Raw genomic sequence first — 27232 nt, forward strand, 5'->3', positions numbered from 1 at the left:
CGATTCTTTGGTTTTGGAATGTTTCAACAGTGATACATTTTCGTGATAATCAAATATACTTTTTAATGTTACACTCACCTACTTGGTATAGTATCATTAATATTAAACTATACTAAAATAATTTGTTTGTTTGTTGTTAAGCGCCTAGCTACACAATGGAATATCTGTGTTCCACTCACAACCAGCATGCAAACTCGAATTTTAGCATCATAAACCCTCAATCTTACCGATGACTCACGAAAGTACTAGCACATGAACAATCTATCGAATGATATTTTATAGGGCTTCTTATAATTTTAGTGGTTCATTGTAACTAATTTAATCTACTTTTTGCTTCTCCACTGTATACCCAACATTTCAAATTTTAAGTTGTTTATTTGGCTTTTCTGTCATTGATCATTAAAGCTTGTTGAATTATATGATGCTTAGTTACTCTCAGAAATAAAACTGCACCAATACCATGTTCATATTAGGTCCTTCCTCATTGGTTTTAAATTAGCTCATATAATTGATTCTAAATGTTTATTAATATATTTAAATAGTATAGAGCTCCAATTTAATTAAATCAAGACAAGTTCACTTTTATACAATAATTTTAACAGTCGGTTTCGATATATTCTTCCAAATCTGCTGCGTCCATCTATCTGTTTAATTTTGTTCATTTCGAGTCGCTCTTGTTAAATACAAACTGAGTCAGTTTACTTGTAATTTATCTGAGAATTTCATTTCAATATCTCTTAGTCATAAATATCTCTATTATGATTTTGGATAGTTTCTTGGTTTTGACAATCACCAGATTTTTTGATGGTATTTTTATGTCCTTTATAACAATAATATCTTATTTATTACAGTTGTGGGCATAATAATGTAAACATATTAACATTAACTTAAAAATACACTTTAATATTCAAAACAATGGCTTTGCTTATGCCTTTTATGAGCTGGTGGTAAAATAAAAATAATTCCATATTTTCTTATAGAAATTATTCTAAAACAATGCTTCAGTACTTTGGTAGATAAAGCACAGATAGCCCATTGTGTAGTTTTGACATCAACAACAAACAAGGAAACAAATACGAACTATATAACAACGGTTTAGTTTAAGTTGATAGTTGCTTTAGATTAATACTGGAACAAAATTAAAAACATAATTTTTACCATACTTCATATTTCTTTTCTTATAAAAACGTTTGCGTTAAAAAGCGGATTTAGGTTAAATATCTTCTCAGAACCATTAATAGCGAATAATCAGTGTTGTCGAGAAACCCACTTGTTGAGAAATTTATATGCAAAAACGGCTCGTTTGGGTTGAGAAAATATTTTACATAGAAGAGCGAACAACGTTTCGACCTTCTTCGGTCATCGTCAGGTTCACAAAGAAAGAGGTAACTGACCGGAAGCTGACCACATGTTTGAAAGGGGTTGTGTAACTGTGTGTCGAAATGTAGAGGGCGGTATTAGATGTTTGAATATATAATTTTATTTATTTTATTATATTAATATAGGTATAAAGGCGTTCCTTTATATTGATTTATTTTGGGTTTACGTTGTTGTATAAGTAAGGCTTCTTTAATTTTGCGTTTGTTTATGTTTGTTTCTTTATTTAGTATTTGAGTGTTTTCTATGGTTATGTTGTGTTTATTTGACTTGCAGTGTTCGAAAACGTGTGAAGGTGACTTTTATGTTCTTTGAATCTGGTTTCCATTTTCTACTTGTTTCTCAATATAGAAGTCGTGGCAGTTATCACATTGTATTTTATAAATAATGTTGGTCTGATGTTTGTCAGTGTAGTTTTTACATAGTATAGACCTCAGTTTTGTGCCTGGTTTTTGAATAAATTTGGTATTAACTGGAATGTCATATTTTGTTACTAATTTTTGCCAAATGTTGGTTATTTGTTTGCTGATGTCAGGAATATATGGTATACAGCAGTATATGGTTTCGTGGTTTTTTGATTCGTGAGCTGTATTTACTTTAGTTGGTTGATTTTGCTTTTCGTCTAGGTGTGTGCGTATAATGTTTTCTACGGTTTGTGGAGGAAACTTATTGATGTTGATGAAGTATTGTTTTATTTTGTCTAATTCATCGTTAATTTTATCTGGTGAGCATAGTTTTATGGCTGTGTTTATTTGGTTTCTTAGTATGTTGAGTTTTTGTTTTGTTTCATGTGCTGAGTCCCAAGGAATGTATAGTCCAGCATGGGTGATTTTTCGGTGGATTTCTGTTTTGAATTGTGTGTCAGTTCTTGTAATTTTGAAGTTAAGAAGTGATATTTGATTGCTTTCTTCCTGTTCACATGTGAAGTTAATGTTGGGATGTATAGAGTTAATGTGATTGAAAAAAATTGAGTATGTGTTCTGTAGATTTGAATCCCGCAACCGTGTCATCTACATATCTGTACCAGTATAGTGGTGGATGTAATGCTGTGTTAATTGCTTGTGTTTCAACTTGTGTCATAAAAATATTGGCTAGAACTGGTGATACTGGGTTGCCCATGCTTAGGCCATTTGTTTGTATATAGTTTTGGTTGTTGAACATGAAGTTTGTCTTTATCGTGGTGAATTCTATGAGGGTTGCTAACTGGTTACTGGGAATTTCTATAGTTGGGTTAGGGTCTCTGATATAGAGTTCTAAGGCTATCTTGCAGGCTTCAGTGGTTGGAACTTCTGTAAAGAGGGATATAACATCGAAACTGGCCATTAAGGCTTTATGATTAAGTTGATTTAGATTAGACTTGAAATTAAAAAAGTCTTTGATGAATGAGCTGGCTGATGTTACATATTTGGAGAATGCCCATGCTATGTATTTACCAAGATTGTAATTAAACGATTCATATGTGGACATTATTGGTCGTAATAGACAATCTGGTTTATGAGGTTTGGGGATGCCGTATATTTGCGGTGTGCGTGAGTCGGTTTTACGTAGGTAGGAATAAAGTGTTTGTGAAATTGTGTTGCCTTTATACCTATATTAATATAATAAAATAAATAAAATTATATATTCAAACATCTAATACCGCCCTCTACATTTCGACACACAGTTACACAACCCCTTTCAAACATGTGGTCAGCTTCCGGTCAGTTACCTCTTTCTTTGTGAACCTGACGATGACCGAAGAAGGTCGAAACGTTGTTTGCTCTTCTATGTAAAATATTTTCTCAACCCAAACGAGCCGTTTTTGCATATAAAATTCATTAATAGCGAATATTTGCAAAAGATGTACAAAATAGAAAAACATTACACATAACATTTGTATTTGAGTAAAAAAAAATCCATGAGTAGGCTAAGTTATACAATAAATGACAGTGAAACGTGAGATACTTAACCTATTGGTTCTTTTTTTGATACCGAAGACAATAATTCAGGTTTTATATTTATTCTCTTGTACGTCAATGCTCTCCAGTGGAACAGCGAAAAGTCTGTAAACTTACAATCCCAGAAACCGGGTTTCGGTAGTCGTGGTGGGCAGAGTACAGATAGCTCATTGTGAAGCTTTGCGTTTCACAACAACCACATCAGTTAATAATGAATATTTATAAAACTACCTGTCAGAATTTTCTTCTACCTCTATTAGTACAGAAATATTCGTGAATAGAATTGCAAACAATTTTGTTGAACTTGTATTAAACATTTGTCAGCTGAATGATATAGTATAGATAAAAAACATCAGTACGAAACTTCTCTTATGTGATGAATTTATTATTTTCCTTAAGCATTGAGTTTTAAAAACACTTAAAATTATATCATACATAATTTTATATATTTTTATACAGTGTTTATAAGCTCTTACCATCTCTGATGTACTTCAACATCATCGGCAGCAAAGCCACACCCATAATGACATAATAAACACCAATCCTATCAAGAACATATTCTTGTTCCGATCCTTCTCGAACTTTCCAGTAAATTATTCCAATTAGGATGGACATCAGGGAGGAGAATAGTATGTCGGATATAAAGTGACCAATGTTATAGGGGAACATGTAGATTATCACGCGTCTGAAAAACATAATTACAACAACACGTTGATTAACAGTGGTTTTAAAAATATAAGTGAAAATCATTCTAGAAGCAACCTCATTAAATAAACTAGGATTATAGATTAATTAACAGTGGCCTGAAAAATACAAGTAGAAGTCATTCTGCTGGCAATGCGATTACTGAACATTATTGGAGCTGACATGCATATTTCGGAATCAGTACAACAATCTGTGATGATATTGCTGTAGTCACTATATGATGAAAACAGTATATAACATTAATACTATTTAGCACCAAGTTGTTCTGGCAAGGTTATAGAGAAAGCCCTAAAATTACATGAAAATGTAAAATATGCAACACTCTAGAAACACTCCTTTAATTCTCAACCGGCTATGTCTTCCTTTATCAGAAATAGAAAAATGCTTGAAAAAAGAAATTTGGTCTCTATATTGATGCTCCAGTTTGCAACTCCAAACATGCTCCTGACACTTGTTAGATATGAGTATACACCAGAATATATTACCAAGTGGCCTGTACAGAATCTTGCTGTTGTGCTGAAATCTCTTCATTCAAGAACAGATAAAGGTGATTTTTTTGATAAAGGTAACAAGGAAGAGTTAATGCCTTGAAAATATAATGAACACACTGTTCATACAAGGTGCGTGGTTAACAGTAAATAATATATTTGTGTAGATAGTGGAAGTGACGGTTATTCTATTAAAAATAACACCTGTTTAGATTAGATAGTAATTACTTTTTATAATCAAAGCGAAAATCAAATTCAACTTGTATTTCCCAATGGCAATTCTCTAGTGGCTCTAATCAGCTTATAACGTTAAAAATAAAGTTTAGATACACACGATGGGTTGAGGAGGGATAGCCTATTGTGTAACCTTGTGTTTAACAACAATAACTAAACAAGAAAATTTAATGACAATATCGCACAACTTGGCACCAAAGTTAAAATTTCTGAATATGGTATGTCAGTTCAAAAAACAAAGTCAATCCTTTTCAGCGAGAATGGTTTAATAAAGGGAAATTTCGGCTATCGTACTGAAAATAAATTACAGATTGTGCAGAAAGAAATATCATTCTGATTATGTATTGCACCCAACAGTTCTAATACCAAAAGTTGCATTTTAGTACAATGAAAATATTGATAAATAAAAAAATAATAATTCGATTTATTTTATTTACGCGGAGACACAAGTTATTACAATGGTTATTATAGTGCTAATGATGACGTGAATGAACGGCTGCCAGATGATGATATTTCAATAGTATTGACCTAGGATTTTCTGTAAAAAGTTTACATATAGTTGTATTAATTTTCTTGGAAAACTTTTTAAACTTACTTTTATTTAGTTGTTTATGGATACAAATATTTATTGAACTAAATAATTGTGTATATTACATCCTGTTGGTTAAGGTGTTCGATTCGCAACCTGTGGATCACGGGATAGAAACATGTCACCGGACATGCCTTTTAGTCGCAAGAGCATTATAATATGACGATCAATCATCCTGTTTATTGATAAAGAGTAGCTCAGTAGCTGGTTACGCGTGTTGTTGACTGAAACCCTTCTCTTCATTTTATCACTTCAAAATAAGGGACAACTAACATAGGCTCCGTAATGACTCGGTGGTAAATGCTAAAACTTGAATTTTGATACTTCTGATAGGCACAGTACACACAGCTCATTGTGCAGATTTACCCTTAACGATAAACAAACAAAACGCTAAAGCAGATAGCTCTTGAACAGCTTTGCGCGGCATTTATCTGAGAATGTGCTACAGTCAACATAAATATCGATGTTTGTAGTACTTACGAGTCTTTTCCAGTGTTTATGTTATCTCAAAATATTATCTATCTATCTATAGCTTACATTTTTATACATTGTTTTTGCAAGTCATATATATAAAAGAAAAACACCTTAACAAATATGCTAACTTAGATTCCTCATTTACTATATCTTTATGGGAAAGCTTTATAATCATTATTAGGGAAAATTACGTAAAATGTCCTTTTTGTTTTGTAAACAAATGACCACCTTTAAATATTATTCAATATTACATCATGACATCTAAGGTGAATGTATCACATATAACTATTATTTCCGTGATCTCTGCATTCATACACTGGAAAATGGGGGCGAATGTGAATAATTAAAGCGCGAGTTCAAATAATACGTTCAAAACAGCTTTGAGCTGAGATAAGTGCCTTGAATTTTTTTTATGGTTAGAAAGTACATATTTTATTTATTTCTTTTTTTTTCAAGATGAGGATATATAAACAATCAAATATGCCATAAAAAAAACGCATTTCAAATTCGCATATTTTTAATAAAGCGCAAATGCTTTAGAATGCGTAATGTAGAGTAACACCTCTTCCCCTCCCCCGTTGGACAGCCTTACCTCAAACTACTGACGTATATGCGAATGTCTTTGTAAAATTGTATTATCGTAGTATTTGTTTGCACCATTACCCTTCAACGCCTTAGCATGGCTAGGTGGCTAGGGCGCTTGACTCATAGACTGAGGGTCACGGTTCGAATCCCCGTCGCACCAAATATACTAGCCCTTTCCCACTATTCGTTGATAAAAAAGTAGCCCAAGAGTGAACGGTGGATGGTTATGACTAGCTGCCTTCTCTCCAGTCTTACACTACTAAATTAGGAACGGCTAGCGCAGATAGCCCTTGTGTAGCTTTGTGCGAAATTCAAAACAAACCAAACCAAAAAAAAACCTGTCGAAAGTATTTAAATGATGTTTTAAGTGCTTCAGTGCAGTTAATAAAAGTGCATAATTTCGTTTAAATTGCGATTATGAATCAAATGGGAACAATTTCAACCCATGTTGGAGTTCCATTTCATTCAATCTTATATAGGAAAAATTACCTTCAACCACAATAAATCTATTCTTTCAATATCTTAATAAAGGTCAGTGTTCAATCTTTGTTTAAACTAGAACTTACATTAACCATAAAACGGGTGAATTTTAAAACCTTTTATATTTTCTTGACATTCATCTTGAGTGGAGAAAACAACACTGAAATATAATGTGACCGTCTTCCCAGTTTCCCAGTAATTTACCTACAGTTTTTCAAAGAGTGAGCAACTTTCATTAAATACTGAATGTGTACTTACATCCACAACGCTAAAACCTGAATGAAGAATCCTGAATGAGCTACGTTAGTGGGTGACGTAGAGACTGGACCAGGATCGGAAAGCGCCTCCTGGTGATGACGATAAAACTCTGCAAGATTTTGAATGCGTTGAATTGATTCCATCTTGGCTTCGGGTGATAAACAATCTACGGTCGCTAAGTCCACTAGTAACCAAGATAAAGTTTTTCGAATTACATTATTTCATTTTTTTTAAATGTCTCGCAATTACGTAAACATAACCATTTAATGTTACGAATCTACAAAACATAATTTCCATAACTTAATTTTATTAAATTTGTCTGATAGGAGCGTGAATTTTATGTTTCCGCTTAAAAATAAACCCCACAATACACAGTACACTTCATTTTAAAGACATCGAAAATCTTGAATCAGGAATTTTATTTCGATTGTCGAGGAACCAATTTTTCCTATTCATAAAATCTCCTCTCAGCATTATGTAAACAATTATGTTATGTTTTTATGAAAAGCAACTCAGGGTTTATTGGTTACTGGATAAAGACATTATAGCACTGTGTTTTATCTGAATAACATCTGCTATTCTCTCATGCATATTACCAACCGAATTTTGACTATTTTGTGGTATAATTTGAACATCGCAAGTCATATAAACACAACAACATAATCACAGAAAACAGCCAGACATTAAGCACGGGACGAAATATAAACAAACACAAAATCAAAAAAGCCCTACTTACACAACAACTAAAACCAAAATTAAGCCAGTATAAAAGAACGTCTTTATACCTATCCTAATTATAACCTAGCATCCCGTACCCGTTTACAATCTCGTTCCTACGACATGTGCCCGGTAACGGTCAGTTGCAAATTACACCCTTGTGCAAATTAATTGAAACAAGTGGTCATTTTACAATATTTTCAAAATAGCGGCCGTTGTAGGCTCGCTGGACCCGTTGATTTCCTTTAATAATCATTTTCTCATACAGACGGCGTCATTAGCTGTGTTTTGCAGCACGGTCTATCAAAAATATATCTATTTTTGGGATATACGACGAAATTTTGAGGAATATTACGTCATTCGAAATTGCATTAGAAGGGCAAGGAGACCAGTCAAAAACAACTTACCAACTCAATGAAATATAAAACGGTATCAATGGGGTCTGAAATACAAGAATTGAACGAAAGAACAATGGAGGAAAGTGTTATTCAGTGACGAGACTCATTTTTTCGTACAGGGCCAAAGAATTCTGCATGTTTGCAGATCTCCAGGTGAGAAACTTCGAAAATCTCACATCAATCAGTTCGTAAAACATCCCTTGAAGAAGATGTTTTGGGGCTTTTTCAGCTACATATCGTAAAAGGCATGATGCGAGGACCACAGTACATCGAAGTTTTGCAGAGAAGAGTCGTTCCAGAATTAAAAAAGAGATTTCCAGATGGATCTGGCATTTTTCAGAAAGATCTGGCTCCGTGCCACACATTGAAGCTTGTGAGGAATTTTATGACTACAACGCGAATAAAGGTACTGGATTGGCCTGGAAACTCTACAGACTTAAATGCTATTGAAAATCTTTGGGCGATTTGTAAAGAAAGACTTCGGGGAAAAGAATGTACTACAAAAGATAAGCTAACTGGCGCCGTAATTGAGGTGTAGTACCGCGATCCAAAAATTAGTATTGGACATTTGCATGATGTCCAAATACATTTATGATAGTGCATGACGTATTGCTTTCTATTTCTTGTTTGGAGTTTTAAAGTGATTAATGATTTCAATAGTACGACAAACAACATAGTCAAAGAACGATAAAACATTTTAATCTAATTATTTTCTCAATTTCTATCTATTAGAAGCTGACTAGCAAAAATAATAACACAATTACAACTACAACTTTATATCATAAGGTCAAGATTATTAAATTATTACTGTAGTAAGATAGTAATTGTGCAAAGGAATCTTACAGTAGTAATCGGATGGATTCTTATAAGCTGGACAAGGAAAACTGATGTAAGCAAAGTATGGTAACATGTCTTTCCTCTTGCCAAAATATAGCATTTTACCCATGGAAATTAAGGCAACTAAGGAGATAAAAACAATAAAAAGAAGTAAAAATTTTTGTTAATAGATACTGAAATAAAATCTGTTTTGATAAATAAAATTAAATCAGTTACATCTACGGCATTAATGAACCATGATAAATAATTTAGTTACAGAGAGAACCAAGTACAGGGTGAAACCAAACAATAGAAAGATAAAATACGATTTCTATTTGTTTGGAATTAAGCACAAAGCTACACAATGAGATATCTATAATACTCTGCCTACCACGGATATCGAAACCCAGTTTTTAGCAGTGTGAGTCCAAACACATGCTGCTACGCCACTGGGGAGCTCTCAACTACGACATTTGAACATAAAGCAAATACAGAGCTGAAACAATGTGGGACAACGATTTTGCAAATAAAACAAACTACGAGTCTAGGACAAGATAACAAGAAGTTTGCAAAAAAAAACAAAAAACGTTTAGTACTTAGTAAGAAAATCGAAAGTAATGTTATTACAAGATGGAATAAAAAAATAATAATTGTGGAAATAGTTGTAGAAAAGCGTACAATTAAATTAAAGTAATTAGATAAGATAAAAATTAATAATTTAGGTCAAATGCGCGCTAAACGGAACTAAAAACATATTCTTGTTTGTCAAATTTAAATAATGTGATTTTTTGTGTCAGTGTTTGTTTCTTTTGAATTTCGCGCAAAGCTGCACGACAGCTATCTGCGCTCCCGTAGCTGATATCCGTTACTATATTCTTGAGTTTAATGAAACTGTTTGGACAAATAACTATTGAGTCACTACCTCCCCCAAAACAAAACAAAAAACAAAGAAAAAAACAGACGGTTAGACGGGACCTAATTCAAAACTCTATATGTAGGTTTATATTATTATGATCAAATAATTTTATAGTTCACTTTGTTTTTATAATTTACAACCAAAAAATTTACAAAATGAAATACAAATGCACAAATTAGACTAAAAATATCAGTACCCCTTGAAATCATGGAAAATATTTCATATGTCGGTGGGTGAATAGTAATAATAACAATACGCCCGCTTGCAGCCCACTGTCGAAGGTATTCCACTAAAAAGAAGGCGTCAAAAATGTCCATGTCTTTCAAGGGTTGATCCAATAACACGATATCTGAAGTAACAATTAAAAAATCAAAGTTTTCAAATTAATTTTAAAATCGTCTTCATAAGTTATACATATTAACTTATCTAATATTTGCTAAGACTTTTTCGAAAGAGTTTATTTTATTGTTTCTTCATTATACAGTTACTTATAACACCAATTAAACAAGTGATATTAAACGTCTTGAGATGAAAAGTAATGATGTAAAAACATTAATTATATTCCTAAATATCAAACCAGCGGTGTTATGCTGTTACCTACCTGTATTTAGGAGAAGCTGACAAGCCACATTAAGCCGACTTTTTTCAGATTTTGTAATATCTCGGATTTGTGTATGTTTAATTTCTCCGAGACCGAGATCTTCCAATAATGCATTGATCTTTATCAAAATATAATAAAGGAATTTATGTTATGATGGAACTACATATAAATTATATTAACTCACAAATATTTTCAAAATAATAATTCTTCATTCCAAGGAGGTATGAAGATTTGAAGAAGTCTTGATTAATACTGCATTATAAATTTCATATTGACTTTGCAGTGGACCACTTCAATTTCTTTTTTCAAATTAAAAATTTTATCATATAACAAAAAATTTAAAAAATATTTGCTCGTTGAACGAATCATTTGTTAAAATCATACTAATTAATGCAATGCGTTCGAAATTTTTAACTTTTTTAGTTACTTAACATTTTTAGTTTTTAAACCTATATAAGTCATAGATTGATATAAGTATGTATAGGTAAATCTCAAATAAATTTATTCCATTATACAGAAAAAATCTGATTTAGCTACCATATTCTGAAAATCTTTTCACAGTCCTGCAATTTAAACATACTGTTATATTCCATATACTCTGTTTTGAGTATCTATGTTTGACCATTTGAAGAATTTTAGAAACAAGTAAGATATTTCCAGATTAATGCTTTTTTTAAAAAAGACTATCATTTTATATTAAAATAAACTTTACTTATGCTATTTAAGATCGTTGAGCACAATTTATAAAATAGAGACTAAGTTTGTGCAAAAGAAAAAAAACAAACCCGTCCTTTAAGGTCTCGTTTTCTGTTAGGATCATCAGGTTTCTTTAGAAAGGACGTGAAAAGAAGAGTCTGTTGAACACTCAAATCTGGACTGAAATCAAAATTTTGCTGAACATAAGCAACACAAAATTTTAACTTTGCTGGTGTCATCTGTAGACCATTGACAATGATATCTCCAAGAAGACAACTTCGCCATTTGTCGTTACGATCAGCCAAGATATCTAATATGGTAGTGCCCTCTAGTGCTAGAAACATTAAACATTTGTTCAGAAGTTTAAGTAAACTTGCAAAGAAGATGGCGTAAAAACTGGACAAAATATTTTTTTCATCTAAAGTACCTTTAAAATGTTACTACATTTAGTTTATGTTGTAAAGTACACTTAAAGGTCACTACGTTTAGTTTATATTGTATAGTGGTTTTGATTTGATTTTAAAGATTAGTATTTTTTGTCTTATTAGGTATTTGCAAATGTTAGGACTTTGTTTAGGTGTAATTAAGCACCATGCTATATATAATGAGCTATCTGTGCTTTATCCACCACGGCCATTGAAACCCGGTTTCTATCGTAGTAAGTCCGCAGACACACCGCTGTATCACAGGAGCCATTAGAACTATCAGTGAAAGTAAAAAAGAATGTATAACATTATGTCAGTCATACTATACTTACTATATCAAGTGCAGATGAGACTTTTCATCAAATAACTGGACTCATCAGGCCGGCTAGGACATCATAGGCATAACAGTAGTCGAGGGACTCTTTATATCATAAAATTTCTTCATCAACGACATCAATCGTCACAACGATGGCATATAAATAAAGTATTTTGACTACAAGTGATTTTTTTACCCACATGTATTAATAAAAGAAAGACATACTTTTCGTTTTCGATGGTCTCACCAAACTAATGATTTGTAGATCAAGTTTAAATAAACACAGTTTCTCTTCTATGTCACTGTAAACTGTAGTTTTCCCCCCAGAGTAATAACATTAATATTTTACAAATTACATTGACGAGACGTCTTTTACTGTCTCTCAGTGGGTCAATGATAATTTTATAGACTTCAATGCTAAAATAGAAAGTTCTACTTCTACGTGGTGAACAGACTGCATATAGTCAAATATGTAATTTTCCTCAAAAACGTACAAGCATCAAAAAAGGTGGATTATTTAGTTTTTCAGTTTTTGTATAGGATGTTTTTTTTAGGTTAGAGAAACCACAGGAAAGGAATTTGTGTTAACCAACCTAAATAAAACAATCTAAACAAAAACTTGGAAACTCAATAATACACTTGTTGTTATGTTAGATTCATTGAAGAAAACTGCTATTTTAGTCATATTTTACTTATGCACTATTTCATACATGATTACAAGGAAAATTACAAACAGTTATATCCACAAATTCATTTAGTTAAAATGTATCTTTAAACAGAGTTTAATTGAAAGGAGTCTTCAACCTTAAAGACAAATGAAATCTATTGAATACCTCCCTAGATTAAACTAGGAATATATTGGACAAATAAGTAGAAGTCTCTGCAGTTAAATAAAAAATACTGTAACGCTGAAGTCTACACCAGTAGTATTACCAACCACTGTCCAGATAAATGCGATGTTATGCCTACCTTAAATTTTCTCCCATTATTCTTCATTCCTGGGGAATTTTCCACTTTAGAATTTTAGAATATTTTTGCGCTTTGTAAAAGAACAAGTTCTTAACCAGACGATCAGTGCATCATAAGCAGTACATCTTTAGTTGTGAATGTAAAGAAAGAACAGAACATGAACTACCATTGTTGAATTGAAAACTAATAATTCAGTTCTAGTATTCTATGTTTTACAGTTTTATTCGATTCTAACTAGTATAAGAATATAAGAAACGGCGATTACGAAAACTGACAAATCATAAATGTGATGTAGTTATAAAACCTAGTAAAGAGTTCGTGTGATGTAATTTAGAAGCGCTTTCATTGTATCTTTAAAATTTAGGAGAATTTTTCTTTGCCAGTGAGTGTATTAAAGTCATTTCTAACACGCAGTAGAGAAACTAAAATGCAATGAAATAAAATTATGAAATAAAAATGCATTATGAATGTCTGGCAGTTATTGTTTTCATATTTTAATTCACTGAGTATTTACAATCTGTAAGACTTAATCTGCAGGCTTACTATACTAAAAATCGGGTTTAATATCGGTAGTGGGCAGAGTACAGATAGCACATTTTATAGTGCTGTGCTCAAGAATAACCAAATCAAATTCTATGATCTAGACGTATTCTGAGGTTGTATCGCAATCGAGAAATCGGAAAAATAAACAACTTATAAATGCAAGGGATAACGCGGTCAATCAATACATGGAGCTAGCTATATACATGATTACTATTAATGTATCAAAATATAAAGTATCATCAACACAACTGTTCATATATATATATCACTTTTCTATCACGAAAATTGTAAATATTTTATTTGGTATTCTACTAAGTGAAAAAGAATATAGTTAAAGTACAGTTACTGAAATAAAATAAACTTATCTTTGACTTTAAAGAGCTACAAAGCAATGTTTAGAGAATTATAGTTTCTTTACATGTAACTTCCGAAAAAAAATACTTTTTTAGATTTTACAGTCCATTCACGGTAGAACTACTACGTACCTGTAGTTGACAAAATAGCTAGAATCTCTCCTCCATGGACCTCAAAAGACAAGTTATCTAGAAGTTTAAGTTTTGTCTTTGCATTCCCACATAGACTCTGGATTAAAGAAGTATCGTCGATCTCGTAAACCATTTCGCGTACCTGCAAATGTGGGCGCATGAAAGGAACATTGTTGTTTTTTACCGCAGACGTTTCTTTCTGGATATCACGATGAGCTTTAGACTCAGATGAATTGAAAGAGAAGTTATGTTGAGCTTTAAATTCTGAAGGCTCACGTCTTTCCTGAATATCAATTACTTCTGGCAGTGGATCCCGTTGACATCCGTCTCGTGAGTTGTGCTGAACTCGCTCTTTCAAGTTGCGACAGCCCTTATAGTTGTAAATTTCGTGACTCAGGAGGTCAGTTTCGCTATTAGCCTTAGGGTGTTGATCTGGACGCGCAAATGACGTTTCAGCTACGAAATCACTTTGTTTGGTCACAAGATTACGAAATTCCATATTAGCGCGAATTCGCCTGTGCTCCGTTAAAGGTGACACGTCATCACTCGAATCATAACCACTCGAGCCATTATAATGAACTCGTGATGGAGGAAATACTCGAGGTAAACCGAATCGCAAGTAAGAGAAAGCAGTATTACCCAAATCTGACTGCTGTTCTTGTGGGTCATACTTAGGATGACTGAGAATTTTCTGTATTGTTGATTCCTGGAGGTGGAAGTTTCCAAAAGGAGGTTGTGACTTTTCTGAAGTTCCCAAAGCACTGTCAGTAAAATCTGAATTGAGATTCTGTCTATAAATACTCCAAGCATGCAAATCTTCTACAGTTCGAGATCGTCCAGAAGGTTCTGACAAGATACTTGGAGGAACAGCATAACGTCGCTTCATTGTGGCCATTTTGCAACATATCTTGGTTCCCTACAATAATACAGTGCTTTAATCTCTCAGAAAATAAAACAAACATAATTAAACTGAAAGCTATAGAGTACGGTTAAATTATTAATTCATCAAACATAGTTTTAATGTTCTATGAGGTTCAAATCATTAAATAAGTCTGAAATATTTTACATAATAGTTATTCGACGATTTTTTCGTCCTTAAAAAACAACAGTAAGGAGGAGATATACAGTAACACTGGAAAAGAAAAAAATTGCTTTCAGAGGAAAGTCAGGTGATTCGGGATAATTTAATTACATTGATTTGAAAAATGTAATCAGAATTTGTTCATCAGTTCTAAATTTTGAGTTATTGTAATATATCAATATTTCATCAGCATAACGTGAAATAACGTTATGTGAAATAATGTGAAATAACGTGAAATCAACTCAGTACAAAAGATTTATGCTGTGGAAGTAAAAGTACATGAACAATTCAATGGGTAAAAGGCATACATTTTTGATAATTTCAAACATTGACTATATTGGTGTAAAATCCCAAATTATATTATTCATGTACGTTATTTGTTCTCGATATAATTGTCACAAATTGCACCACTTTTTCTTCATTCCCATGTTCATCTACTCCACCTGGGAATCACGTGGGTACTTCACTAAAATATTCAAGAAGTCCCTTGACTAAGCATAAGAGGGATGGAATAGGACACTTCTCTATTGCCTTTCACTCACTCAGTTGGCCACTTTGCTTCGTTCTGTGCACATTAAAAACAAAGTACAATCTTCTTCCTTGCATTATAACTGTGATATAATCAAACACTTCAAACTTTATTTTTAAAAATCTTTTAAAATATCATTCTGTAAACATAATTTCTATTTTTGTGTGGAAAATAATTTCCAATGCTGGCTGCTTACAGTTTAAGTAAAGTTCAAAAACGCAAAAACACTCAAACAGTTTCTTTTACATTTATATAAAATATATCACAGATTTACGGACGAAAAACGTCACTTACAAGTAAAGGTAACTTAATAACACTATTTTGAAAATATAATTGAGGGACCAAGGAAAACTGTACTCTGCGTGTTGTTCACTTTGCACATCTGACTTGACACAGTGGCTGAAAAAAAGAAGATAGCAAGTCTGCCATTTGCAGTTCCCATGATATGAAATGCGTCGAAAAATCATCAGAATGACTGACTATTATTTTCGCATGACTAATGTTTCTGGACTTTGAGACAAAACTAAACAATATTTCAAATATCCTGATATTGCATCTGCAATGAAACAAGTATCTCATGAGGTGATCTTCCAGTGCCACATTTACCAGCAAATTCCAAAATAGAAGTTTTAATCTGCAAAAAAGTCAATGAATCATCTTTATCCTCTTCATTTAGTAATTCTATTCCTGTTAGATAAACTGCCTTATTTAGCAACAAAAGAAGAGCTAAGTTCGTGACTTGTCTCTATCAAAGCAGCATGGGGAACTTCTTGGCTCTCGTTCACTGCAATGGAATTTATTAGTTCCAGGAACAAGAGTTTCAAGTTACCAAAGTTGCTGTCAAAGTTTTCCTTCTTGTTATAGGATTCAAGGTACTTTATATTTATGTACAAATGATGCACTATGTACTGAAAATTACCCTCAAGAATGGATAATTTTTATTGAGTCATCTAAATTTAATTTGAAAGCTGTACTTTTACACAATGGGAACACTAATCCATCAAGTAATGTTGTTTATGTTAGGATCATGAAGAAAACGTATCAGAGTATGCAGATTTATATTTGAGATTATCAAATATGATCACCACAGGTGGGAAACCTATGTAGTGGTCTAAAGTTGAACTTTTACTAGACCTGCAGAATAGGTTGTTAAACATTATTGTTTTTATGTGTCTGAGACATCCAAGATGATAACAATCGTTTCAAAAGGAAGGACTGACAAGTGAGAGAGAAATAAATACCAGGGAAAAAGAATATCAAGTATCAACTTTAGTGAACCCTCAAAATCTATTTCTGTTTCACTTTATGTTTACTTGGGTTTCATAAATCATTTTATAAAGAAGTTGAACAAAAATATATATAGTTACATATACATGTCTGACCAATTTCCAAAAATCGGTAAAGCAAAAGTGAAAAAGTATTTTTGTTGGGCCAAAGACTCAGGAGATGTTGATGAATGATGATTATGAAACAGTACTCAGTCAGAAAGAACTTTCTTTTTGGAAATTGTTCGTATTGATTTCTAATATTTTTTTTTAGAAAATCACAGAGATAAGAACTGTGCTGTGATAATTGATCATATGCTCAAGAACTACAGGAAAATAGGGTGTAGGGTGTCACTAAAGATACACTTCTTACACTTCCAGTTAGATTCTTTCCAAATCATTTAGGTACAGTGAGAGATGAGCATTGTGAGTACTTCCACCAACATTTTCCTACAATGGGACAAAGATATCAAGAACGATGGAAAAGGATGATGGAAAATTATACTATGTAACAAAATTTTTACTTTTTCTTGTTCCTGGGCAAAAAGTGTTATTTCCCAATTGCTTATGCCTAAAGTAAATAAAAAAAGACACATTTTTCTCTTCAAACTTTGCTTTTGTGACCTGGGTAATGAAATGTTCAAATATACTCATTTTCCATAACATTCCAGGTAGATTCAGTACTGAGTAGCTGAGAGAGAATTTTCTCAAACTTACAAGAACTTTCTAGAATGTTGTAGAACTCATGATAATTTTCTAGAACTTTCCATAGTAAAGTATATATAGAGGCTCACCACTCAACACTTTAGTTTAGTTCTAGCTGCCGAAGTGAACATATAGACTTATCTGATTTTATCAGAGATGACATCAAGAAGCTGCAAGTATTCTCAAAACGCATCCAGAAGCCTCAAAGTTGTGCTGTTCCATAACGAGAATAAGTGTCCGTCTCTTTCCCTGGCTCATTCGGTGCACCTCAAAGAGGAATACAACAGCGTCAAGATCTTGCTAGAAGCCTTGAAGTATGATAAGTATGGCTGGGAGGTTATCGGAGACTTCAAAATGGTAGCATTCCTGATGGGTCTCCAAGGAGGCTTTACCAAGTTTCCCTGTTATCTTTACCTTTGGGACAGCAGGGACATCGCAACGCACTAAAACAGGAAGCACTGGCTATAACGGATCGAGTTCTCTGTGGGGAGGCACAATGTCAAGTATGAGCCACTAGTGGACCTCTAGAATGTATTGTTCCCACCACTGCACATAAAATTGGGTCTTATGAAACAATTTGTCACAGCTCTTGATAAGGAGTCTGCAGCCTTCAAGTATCTTTTAGACTTCTTCCCTGAGCTGTCTAAGTCAAAGGTCAGAGCTGGTGTTTTCGTTGGATCACAAATAAAGAAGATCCTGGAGTGCACAGAATTCCCTAAGAAGCTCAGTAGTAAGAAAAAAAAGCTTGGGGCCGCTTTGTCGTAGTAGTTCGGGGTTTCTTGGGCAATCACAAGACCAAAAATTATGTGGAACTGATTGAGGCTCTGGTGAAGAACTACGGCAAAGTGAGCTGCAGGATGTTCCTGAAACTCTATATCCTTGACGATCATCTTGATAAATTCACCAAGATATACTGGACTTTGAACGCCGCTACCAAGGAGCGTATAACGAAAACATGATGGGAGACTATATTTGGGGGCTGATACGTAAAAATGATTAACATTACAGTCGCAAATCTCGAAAAACTACTTACTTCTAAACATTTTTGTATAACTTTAGTGTAAATACATGTAAATTTTGATTCATATGCTGTTTTATTCAGACCTTATGTAAATGAAAATGTGAACATTTGCCCGTTTTTACATAGAAAATAGGTTAATTTCTAAATTTCATTATCAAGGTCACAAAAGCAAAGTTTGAAGGAAATATTGGCCATTTTCTGTACTTTTACGACATAAGCAATTAAGAAATAACATATACTATCCAGGAACAAAATTTGTTACATCGTGTTATTGTTGGTTCTTACAGTATAAAACTGAGAACATACGCAAAAGCCACAACAAGTTAAACATATATTATATAAGTAAAAATAAAAAGTAAAACCATGATTAAAGTTTAGAACATTGTTTGAATATATTTTCAATATATAATTTTATTATACTTGTTGTTGTTTTAAACTGTTATTGCTATTATATGTTGTTTTTGAATATTCTTAAAGTCAATTTTCAATGAATAAATACAGTTATTAAAGTGTGTGTGTATTCTTATTACAAAGCCACATCGGGCTATCTGCTGTGTCCACCGAGAGGAATCGAACCCATAATTTTAGCGTTGAAAATCCGAATACATACTGCTGTCCTAGCGGGGGGAAGTGATAAGAGAAATAATCAAAAACCCGTTATGTAAGAATATTTTGAATTAATTTATCATAATTTGCAAACCAGAGATGATCAGTAACTTTCAACATGATTTTTACTCAGAAACAGTTGCAATTTTTTTTCCTGGTTTGTAAAGACTACTAATTGCTGGGTGTCTATTTCTTTGTTTCTGTTTGTGGTTCAGCGTGATTACTGTGACAAGTGTAAAGCAAAACGATATGCAGTGTCTTTCCTTTCACGACTTATTTTGATTTACAGCAAAACATTTTCTTTCAAAAATTATATGACTTTACATAAATTAGAGACTGCCTATTCAGTCTCCTATGCAAAAGATGTCGAGGATTAGATATAGTAATACTGCCAGTCTAAAGCCCTCATCTATATTAATACATTACAAAACATGTATTTGGTTTAATTGAGTTATAATAAATGAGATTTGAGATGGTCGAAATTTACAGTATTTATTTTCTAGAAATTGGCGTATGTAGCTTTACTAATGTTGCAATGCTGTAGCTTCTATACCGGCGACCAACATCTAAAATCATCCAACACATTTGTTAAAATTTTATTGTAAACTATTAAAAACATTTTTTTCTTCGTTAAAGTTATTATTTGCTTTTGTAAATACACTCTTGTTTAGACTGGGACTCTAATATGATTATTCTACTTTCAAATACGAAATACAATTCCAAGACGCGCATTTTCTGATGATGTAAAGCAACACATAAGCTTTCTATAAGTGGAACTAGAACTACAGTAAACAGACATTTTTTACAGAATTGAACGTATTAAAAACTGTAACTCAAAAAACAATTATCATTGGTATCAATGATGTAAACGGAGTAAGTTTTCCAGATGGGAAGTACCTCAAGCCAATTTTATTTAGAAACAGATGTAAATTAACAGATGTCATGATACACAACTTCAAGAAAGGCCCAGAATGTTAGTAAAAGAGTAACCCAAGAGTTGACAGTGGGTGGTGTTATTGCCTTATCTATAGCATATCATTGCTAACTTGAGGAACACCTAACGCAAATATCTCTTGGGTAGCTCAGTGCAAAATGAAAGTAAAAATCAAAGCAAAGCATAGTTCTAGAAACATCAGGTGTTAAAGTCTACTCCTCTTCCAAAGTGCAACGCAGATTGCGTCAAGAAACGCGGAAAGGGTGTATTGCAGCAAAAAAGCTTTTCCTACGATAAAGCAACGTAGGTAGATACTTGATTAACTTGTATGCGGGTGCACTTTGGTCTGATAAGTCGTAATATGAGATTTTGGAACCAGTAGCTGTCAGTATATTTATCATGAGAATGTTAAGAAATTAAAAAGTAATTGTCTGCAGTTTTCAGTTATGCTTGGTGTGAGCTGTGTCCGAGCATAACATAAGAGTTGGTTATCTCTTGTGTATTGATGGAGTCTTGGACTCTGCTTGACATGAATAAATGCTTACTCATCATGCTGGTTTCTTCTGGACAACGTTTAGTGGGATACACTCCGCTTTACAGCGTGGAGACCATCCTAAACATACAACGAATGTAGTAAAACAGGACCTTGTTCAATAACCTTTCCCTCGAAGAAAGCAGATGAAACTCTTGCGGGCTTAACGCGGCTTCCGCTGAGCCGAGATCTCAATGCTATCTCGTATGTGTGTGACACTATCTTGATAGATAAATAAGTGCATGCAAGTAAAATCATAAATGAAATTCCGGGAAATGATTCAAGATGTTTAAAATTCAATTTTCACTACAAAACTCCAGAATACTGAAGAGTTGATTCCTTTAACATTATGAAGTTCTTATATATCTGCTCCAAAACGAACTCACAATATTTAGAATTCAAAATATACGATGCTGATTCAGTACTCTATAATTTATACACAGTTCTGTGTAACTGATCTAAATGATCACTTTACTTAAATGTCATAATGACTTAATAGTATAAATTGCCAGCTAGGTGACATCCGTTGTGTATTTTTGAGGTTGCTGGTTTTATGCTCATTAGCTATTTTCATCTTTTCTCTACAAATGTCCTTTAAATCAGAAACACGTACGTTTTGCGAAATATTTTAATTTTTTTCAAGTTTTCGCTTTCAATATTTAGAGTTTCCTTTCATTATTATATAAAAGAAGAAAATACGTGATTTGTATAGCAATATACGGAAATATGTGATATTGTGTTTAGTTAATTAATGTTCAACGAAAGATATTCGTATGATGACTATATTTGAAATATTGTATGCGTTATTTAAATATTTTCACTGTTATGGTCATTGAAAATATATGTAGCTACTGAACTGGAAAGAACAAGTTATATTTATAAGAAGGAAGTTTCACTTTTATCATTAAAAACTAATAGTGCAAATATATTTTCATAATAACTTATCAAACTTCGGATAACTTTTTCTTTGCTGCAAATGGAGCTGGAATTTTAAACCTCAAAAGCACTTTATGCCCACATGTACTTTACAGTGAGAAAAAGGGGCCGTTAAGATAAATTATAGCCATCCACAATTATCAGCTATTATCCAGAAGGCAGCCAGTCAGCAGCATCCGCCACCACAAAGGCTTTATCTGGTTCTTCGAAAAAAGTAACGCGTTTGATTGTAACTTTCATAACAAGCACATAGCTGAAAGCACAGAGCGGTTGATTAGCACTACATGTTCTTAGCCCAACACGGAAACTGTTAAACTGCACCAACTTCAACGTGATTAAGAATTTTAGCATTTCTAGCATTGTCATGTTTACATGTAAATGTAAATATATTCAGTTCTTCTAGGTAAGAAAACATTCTTTAAAATATCATTTTTATTATTTTTAAATCCACAGCCAGATATCCGTTATTTTCTTTCACAATTTTCCTTTCCTTTCCTTAGCTTTCTTATAGTTTTGCCAGGTTTTGACTTAGATAAACTTGTTTGTGTTAATAAAGAGGGTTTTCTGTTGTTGTAGGAATGAACTTCATTGTGATTTTACGTTTTTGATTAGACAAATGGAGAAAAGGTTACCCACGTTTCAGTGATCAACCAAACGGGATTTAAGGAGGTACCATTATTGGAAGTAGAAAAAGTTAAGTATACTGTTAAATGTTTCAATCAGGTGTAAGTTTTTGTGCATTATGCAGATCGTCAAGCTTTTTCCTCGCGTGATGATAAAATCTAATTCTATGATTGAATGTCAGAGTCAACACACGAAAGCACAGTTACTCAGCAAAGACTCATATTTCACATTCTTTTCAAAGTAGTCTTTAAAATCTACTTAACTTAGCGAAGGTTGAAACATACTTTTCACGGAAAGAATCAGGCATTAATACTGGCTATCTATGAAGCTTTGCTTTTAAAAGTCAACATTAATTTGGATCTTCTTTGAAGACGTGTTTCATGCAAGTGACGGTTAAAATACCAAATAACTGTTGAAATTCTAATGACTATTAAATGTTATGCAACAACACAGTGAAATCAGAAGTCCATTTAATTTATCATTCAAATCAAGCCACAGTGATGTCTGGTTAAAAATATTACAATCTATTTCCCTTAAATTACAATGGTAGACTTTATTGGTACTGTTCTTGTCCAATACCTAGTCAACTGAGCTTAGTGTACCAGCCCGTTTTGGTGTTAAATGTTTTAATCTAGCGCCGTAAAAGTTTAATGTTTTATCTAACTTTTTTCTAGTGTTCTAATGGCTCATAATAAGCATTTGCTCTATTACCAGCTGAAGAAACTATTAGAAACACCCACTCCTTCTGAATTCAGGTTCTACACCAAAAACAAGTTCAGAATAACAGCAAAGGGAACCAAATATAATGTTGGAAACTTATCTCCTGAACATGCATTAACTTATCTTGGTGACTGGAACTTTTGATCGGAGAAAAAGAGCATTTAAGACTTGAATGTACAACGATGGCATTATCACAAAACTTACATAGGTATACATATAACATAGGGTACAAACATGCCTCTCTGGTTTGATTGATTTTAAAATAAATAATAATTTTTTTTAGGATAAAAGAAATTTTATACATAAGGTTTTGTATGACTTTATACAACTGTACTCTATACTCAGTAGTTAAAAATAACTTATTGTGTGGTAACATAGTTGAAAAATACTAGGAATGATAAGGCAGAAAATGTACATACCGAACAATATCCAGATTTTAAGAACACATAGTTAGTCTCTTGTGTAAATCATCAAAAAAGTCTTTATTTTAAAGTAGGTCAACTTTTTTTCTCGTTGTTTAGTATCACAAAATGGGCCAAAAGTATAATCATAAGTGTTTGGTATCATCAGGTATGTTTCTTATCAGTGCGTTGTGAAATAGGCCATTAGACATAAAACTGTCTACTTGCACATTATTTTCCTGTAATCGGAAACTAAAACTAATTTTCACCTATTACAAATACTTTTGACATTGTTAGTTTTTATGTAACAAATAGAAGAAATAGAATAGAGCGTTTATGATTTGATTATTATTCAACTTATCAGAATCAAGAAAATGCTTGGTGACACGGTGATGATATTGACACTTGAAAGAAATACGAATTATTATTCCACTCTACTCTTTTACACTATACTATACTGACAGTTTCGTGACTGTCAAAAGTTACATTTTCAAGGTGTTCAAATTCTGACCAATTCCTGTAAGCAAATTCTCCATTCATCCCAAGTTCTCCATTATTATACACTAAAACTTAAATAACTAAGATGAAATACAACTGATTTCTTCACTTTCATTTTTGACGAAACCTTAGTATATAAAGTGTTGATTCTAACACAAACGAAACCTATATGTAATCATGAATACTATTATTCTGTGAACAACAACAACCTCAAACCACATTGCAAAATAAACCATCAAAGCATTATATCTAATCAAGATAAGCTTCGTTTGGAGAGTCGTCTAATTAATATTGTAACTTGTGGAAGCCGTTAAAACAATAAAATAACCTTTAAATAATATTAAATATTTTGAAGTAGACGGAAAGGTGTTACATTATATACACTAAAATTCAATAATCTCAATATATCTGGCATACTTTGTATACATATTGAGCCACAGTGAGCTCTTGAAAAGATACAAATATATTAACTCTGTTGCATTTCATGTGAACTTTTTCATGTATTTATATAATCAAGTTTGAAAACGAAGCAACTGTTACGTAATTACAGTTTAATAATGAATAAAAATGTGTTATGTTACTTGTAGTTTTGTTTTCTGTTATTTTGAGTTTCGTTATGGTCCATCCATCCTGTAATTTCATATTGATATATAAGACAAAGTTAGACGATACCTTTGAAGTTGCAAGATACTAGGTGTTTACCTTCCACGTTGTTGTGTTAATATGATAAATTTCCTTACTCAACTTGTAGTTTTTCCATTTATTGAAAGTAGATGCTTTGGTTTATTATATGATAAGCTTGTTTTCTTATGAAACGAAATCTCATGTGTACCGCCAAGTTCTTTTGTAACAAAGAATAAACTATAGTGAACTGCTTTTACATCTACCTTTTGTGTGGTTCCATTGTGATAAATATAGGTGAAAACTGAAATATGAAACTACTGTTAAAATATTATGAATACTAGAAATAAACAACCATATAACGCCAGATTTGTTATTTCAGTTTAAATGGACACTCAAAGTTTTGTTTTAGAGCTTTATCCTTTATGTTTTAGTAGAATGTTCCTGAAGAAGCTGCAAAGCGAAACGCTGGGTGTTATAATGTTGTTTATTACTAGTATTAAGATGTCTTATATACATCAATATGTACTGCAGTCATTAAATATTACACATATTATGAAACTGAATAAAGACTACTGAGATTCGACTTCGACTTGATAAAGTGTAAAAATAACTGCAGAAAGATAATTAAATATTATTATATTCCTTATCAAAATATCTCAAATAGAAGCTCAAAAACGGTTTTCAAGCTGATTATTGAAGAAAGAAAATACTTCATTTTTTGACCAAACTGAAACCAGCTACTCTAGTCATACATGGAATATAAATATTTTGCAAGCTTTATGAACCTGACGATGACCGAATAAGGTCGAAACGTTGTTCGCTCTTCTACGTAAAATATTTTCTCAACCCAAACGAGCCGTTTTTGCATACATGAATATTTTGCAAGCTTCTTCAACAAAGGATGAAATCAAGGATATTTCTGTATATCAATTAGGTGTAATTCAGTGACAAATGTGGATGAAGAAAATGGTTCTAATGTAGAAAAATAAAATTACAAAAAATCTTTTTAACTTAATAAAGAGGGTTGGCGGATTAGAATTTGGAATTTATTTGCATTATGTTTTAACCAGTTATACCAAATAATGTTTTGTTGTTCATAACAGAGAGTAAATTTATAGATTACATAAATTTCTCTTACGTTAATAGAAATAAAAGATAAATATAATAAATGTTTAACACATTTGTTCAGATTTATAGTTTCTGTTACAACCGCAAAGTAGCATTGTTGCTTAAAGGCTTACATCTTAACATGCTTTTCTCGCCGTATAAATTTAAGCAGTTGTAAATGTAATTGTTAAACCTTGAATAGTTTCATCTCGTAATATGTTTTAGTACAAAGACTGTTATAATAACAAAACTGAAACACTACTGTTAAAATAGTTGCAGTTCTATGTAACGTATTTTAATCTTCGTAATTTTACTTTTGTACTTTTTAAAATACGATCTTCAAATATAACAGTAAAAATATTTCTACCATCCATCAAAGTTGTAATTTACAGGTTTTTCAGAATTTCGTATTACTGCTTAACATTGTAGAATCTTTATTATTTCATGACAGAAGAGAATACATACATATGTAAAAACGGCTCGTTTGGGTTGAGAAATTTTTTTTACGTAGAGGAGTGAACAACGTTTCGACCTTTTTCGGTCATCGTCAGGTTCACAAAGAAAGAGAGAGGTAACTTTTCTTAACCCAAACGAGCCGTTTTTACATATATATATTTCTCTACAAGTGGGTTTTCTCGACATCATAAAAGAGGATACACTTTTAACTTAAAACTGAATACAAAACAAGAAGAAAAGAAACGAAAAAAACATGAGTATGCTTTTAAAACAATTAACTTTCAAACAAAGATTATGATTCTTTAATAGTATGTCCCCTATTTCAGTGGCCTGGCATGACAAAGCGTGTTAAGGCATTCGACTCGTAATCCGATGGTCGCAGGTTTGAATCCTGGTCGCACCAACATGCTCGCCCTTTCAGCCGTGGGGGCGTTATAATGTGATGGTCAATCCCACTATTAGTTGGTAAAAGAATAGCCCAAGAGTTGGCGGTGGATGGTGATGGCTAGCTTCCTTACACTACTAAATTAGGAACGGCTAGCGCAGATAGCCCTCGAGTAGCTTTGCGCGAAATTCAAAAACAAACCCCTATTTCAGACGCACTACAAGAGCGTGTCACATGTGTATCGAGGAAGGGATGATGTCATAAAAGGTTACAAGATAATAGTACCAAGGTTTGCCACCAAGGTGTGCTGTAGGACCACCATGACATGATGTCTTAGTGTTGAAATTACAGTTCGATACCAGACAGGCGGTCATAATAGATGATTACGTAATTGTACCACAAAGTAGAGAATATATTTCTAACCCACCATGACAGGCGGTCATGAGTCATACTAAACGTGTCCTATCATGCTGATAAACAATCATTAATTAAATAAATCGTTCGTAAAATAATGTTTAAGTCTAATTCGTTAAATTATTTATGATTAATTTGTTCTTAAAATGATATTTAAAACTAATTAATTAATAATTACATCATCTTACTACAAAGTAACAAATATGTTTCTAGGTGGACACGACTCATACAGTACAAGTTTCAAGAAAAATATAATTATTCATGATGTTCTAAAAACACGTAGGTCCAAGAAGTCTTGATAAAAATGAAGTGGAAACCTCATATCCCGAGCGCTTTCGAAAGGTGGACGTTTTTTTCTTCAGGGGCAAATTGGGAGAATATAATT

The 27232-nt window shown here is 32.6% G+C and overlaps 1 protein-coding gene across 3 annotated transcripts in view; it reads right to left on the reverse strand.

The window, feature by feature from the left end:
* Positions 1 to 27232, reverse strand: part of LOC143244854 (ATP-binding cassette sub-family G member 8-like) — a 45234-nt gene that overhangs the window by 1628 nt on the left and 16374 nt on the right. For 2 of the 3 annotated variants that reach the window (XM_076490269.1, XM_076490267.1), the window contains exons 2-8: positions 14010 to 14925; positions 11361 to 11605; positions 10576 to 10693; positions 10171 to 10323; positions 9086 to 9202; positions 7128 to 7311; positions 3791 to 3999 (exon numbers count right to left, since the gene is read on the reverse strand). In XM_076490269.1, the coding sequence (XP_076346384.1) occupies positions 3791 to 3999; positions 7128 to 7311; positions 9086 to 9202; positions 10171 to 10323; positions 10576 to 10693; positions 11361 to 11605; positions 14010 to 14904 (1921 nt within the window). In that variant the 5' untranslated portion in view covers positions 14905 to 14925. The remainder of the gene's footprint in view (positions 1 to 3790; positions 4000 to 7127; positions 7312 to 9085; positions 9203 to 10170; positions 10324 to 10575; positions 10694 to 11360; positions 11606 to 14009; positions 14926 to 27232) is intronic. The other variant, XM_076490270.1, reaches the window with a different exon arrangement.

This window comes from Tachypleus tridentatus, chromosome 2 (genome assembly GCF_004210375.1).
Source record: "Tachypleus tridentatus isolate NWPU-2018 chromosome 2, ASM421037v1, whole genome shotgun sequence".
NCBI lineage: Eukaryota > Metazoa > Arthropoda > Merostomata > Xiphosura > Limulidae > Tachypleus > Tachypleus tridentatus.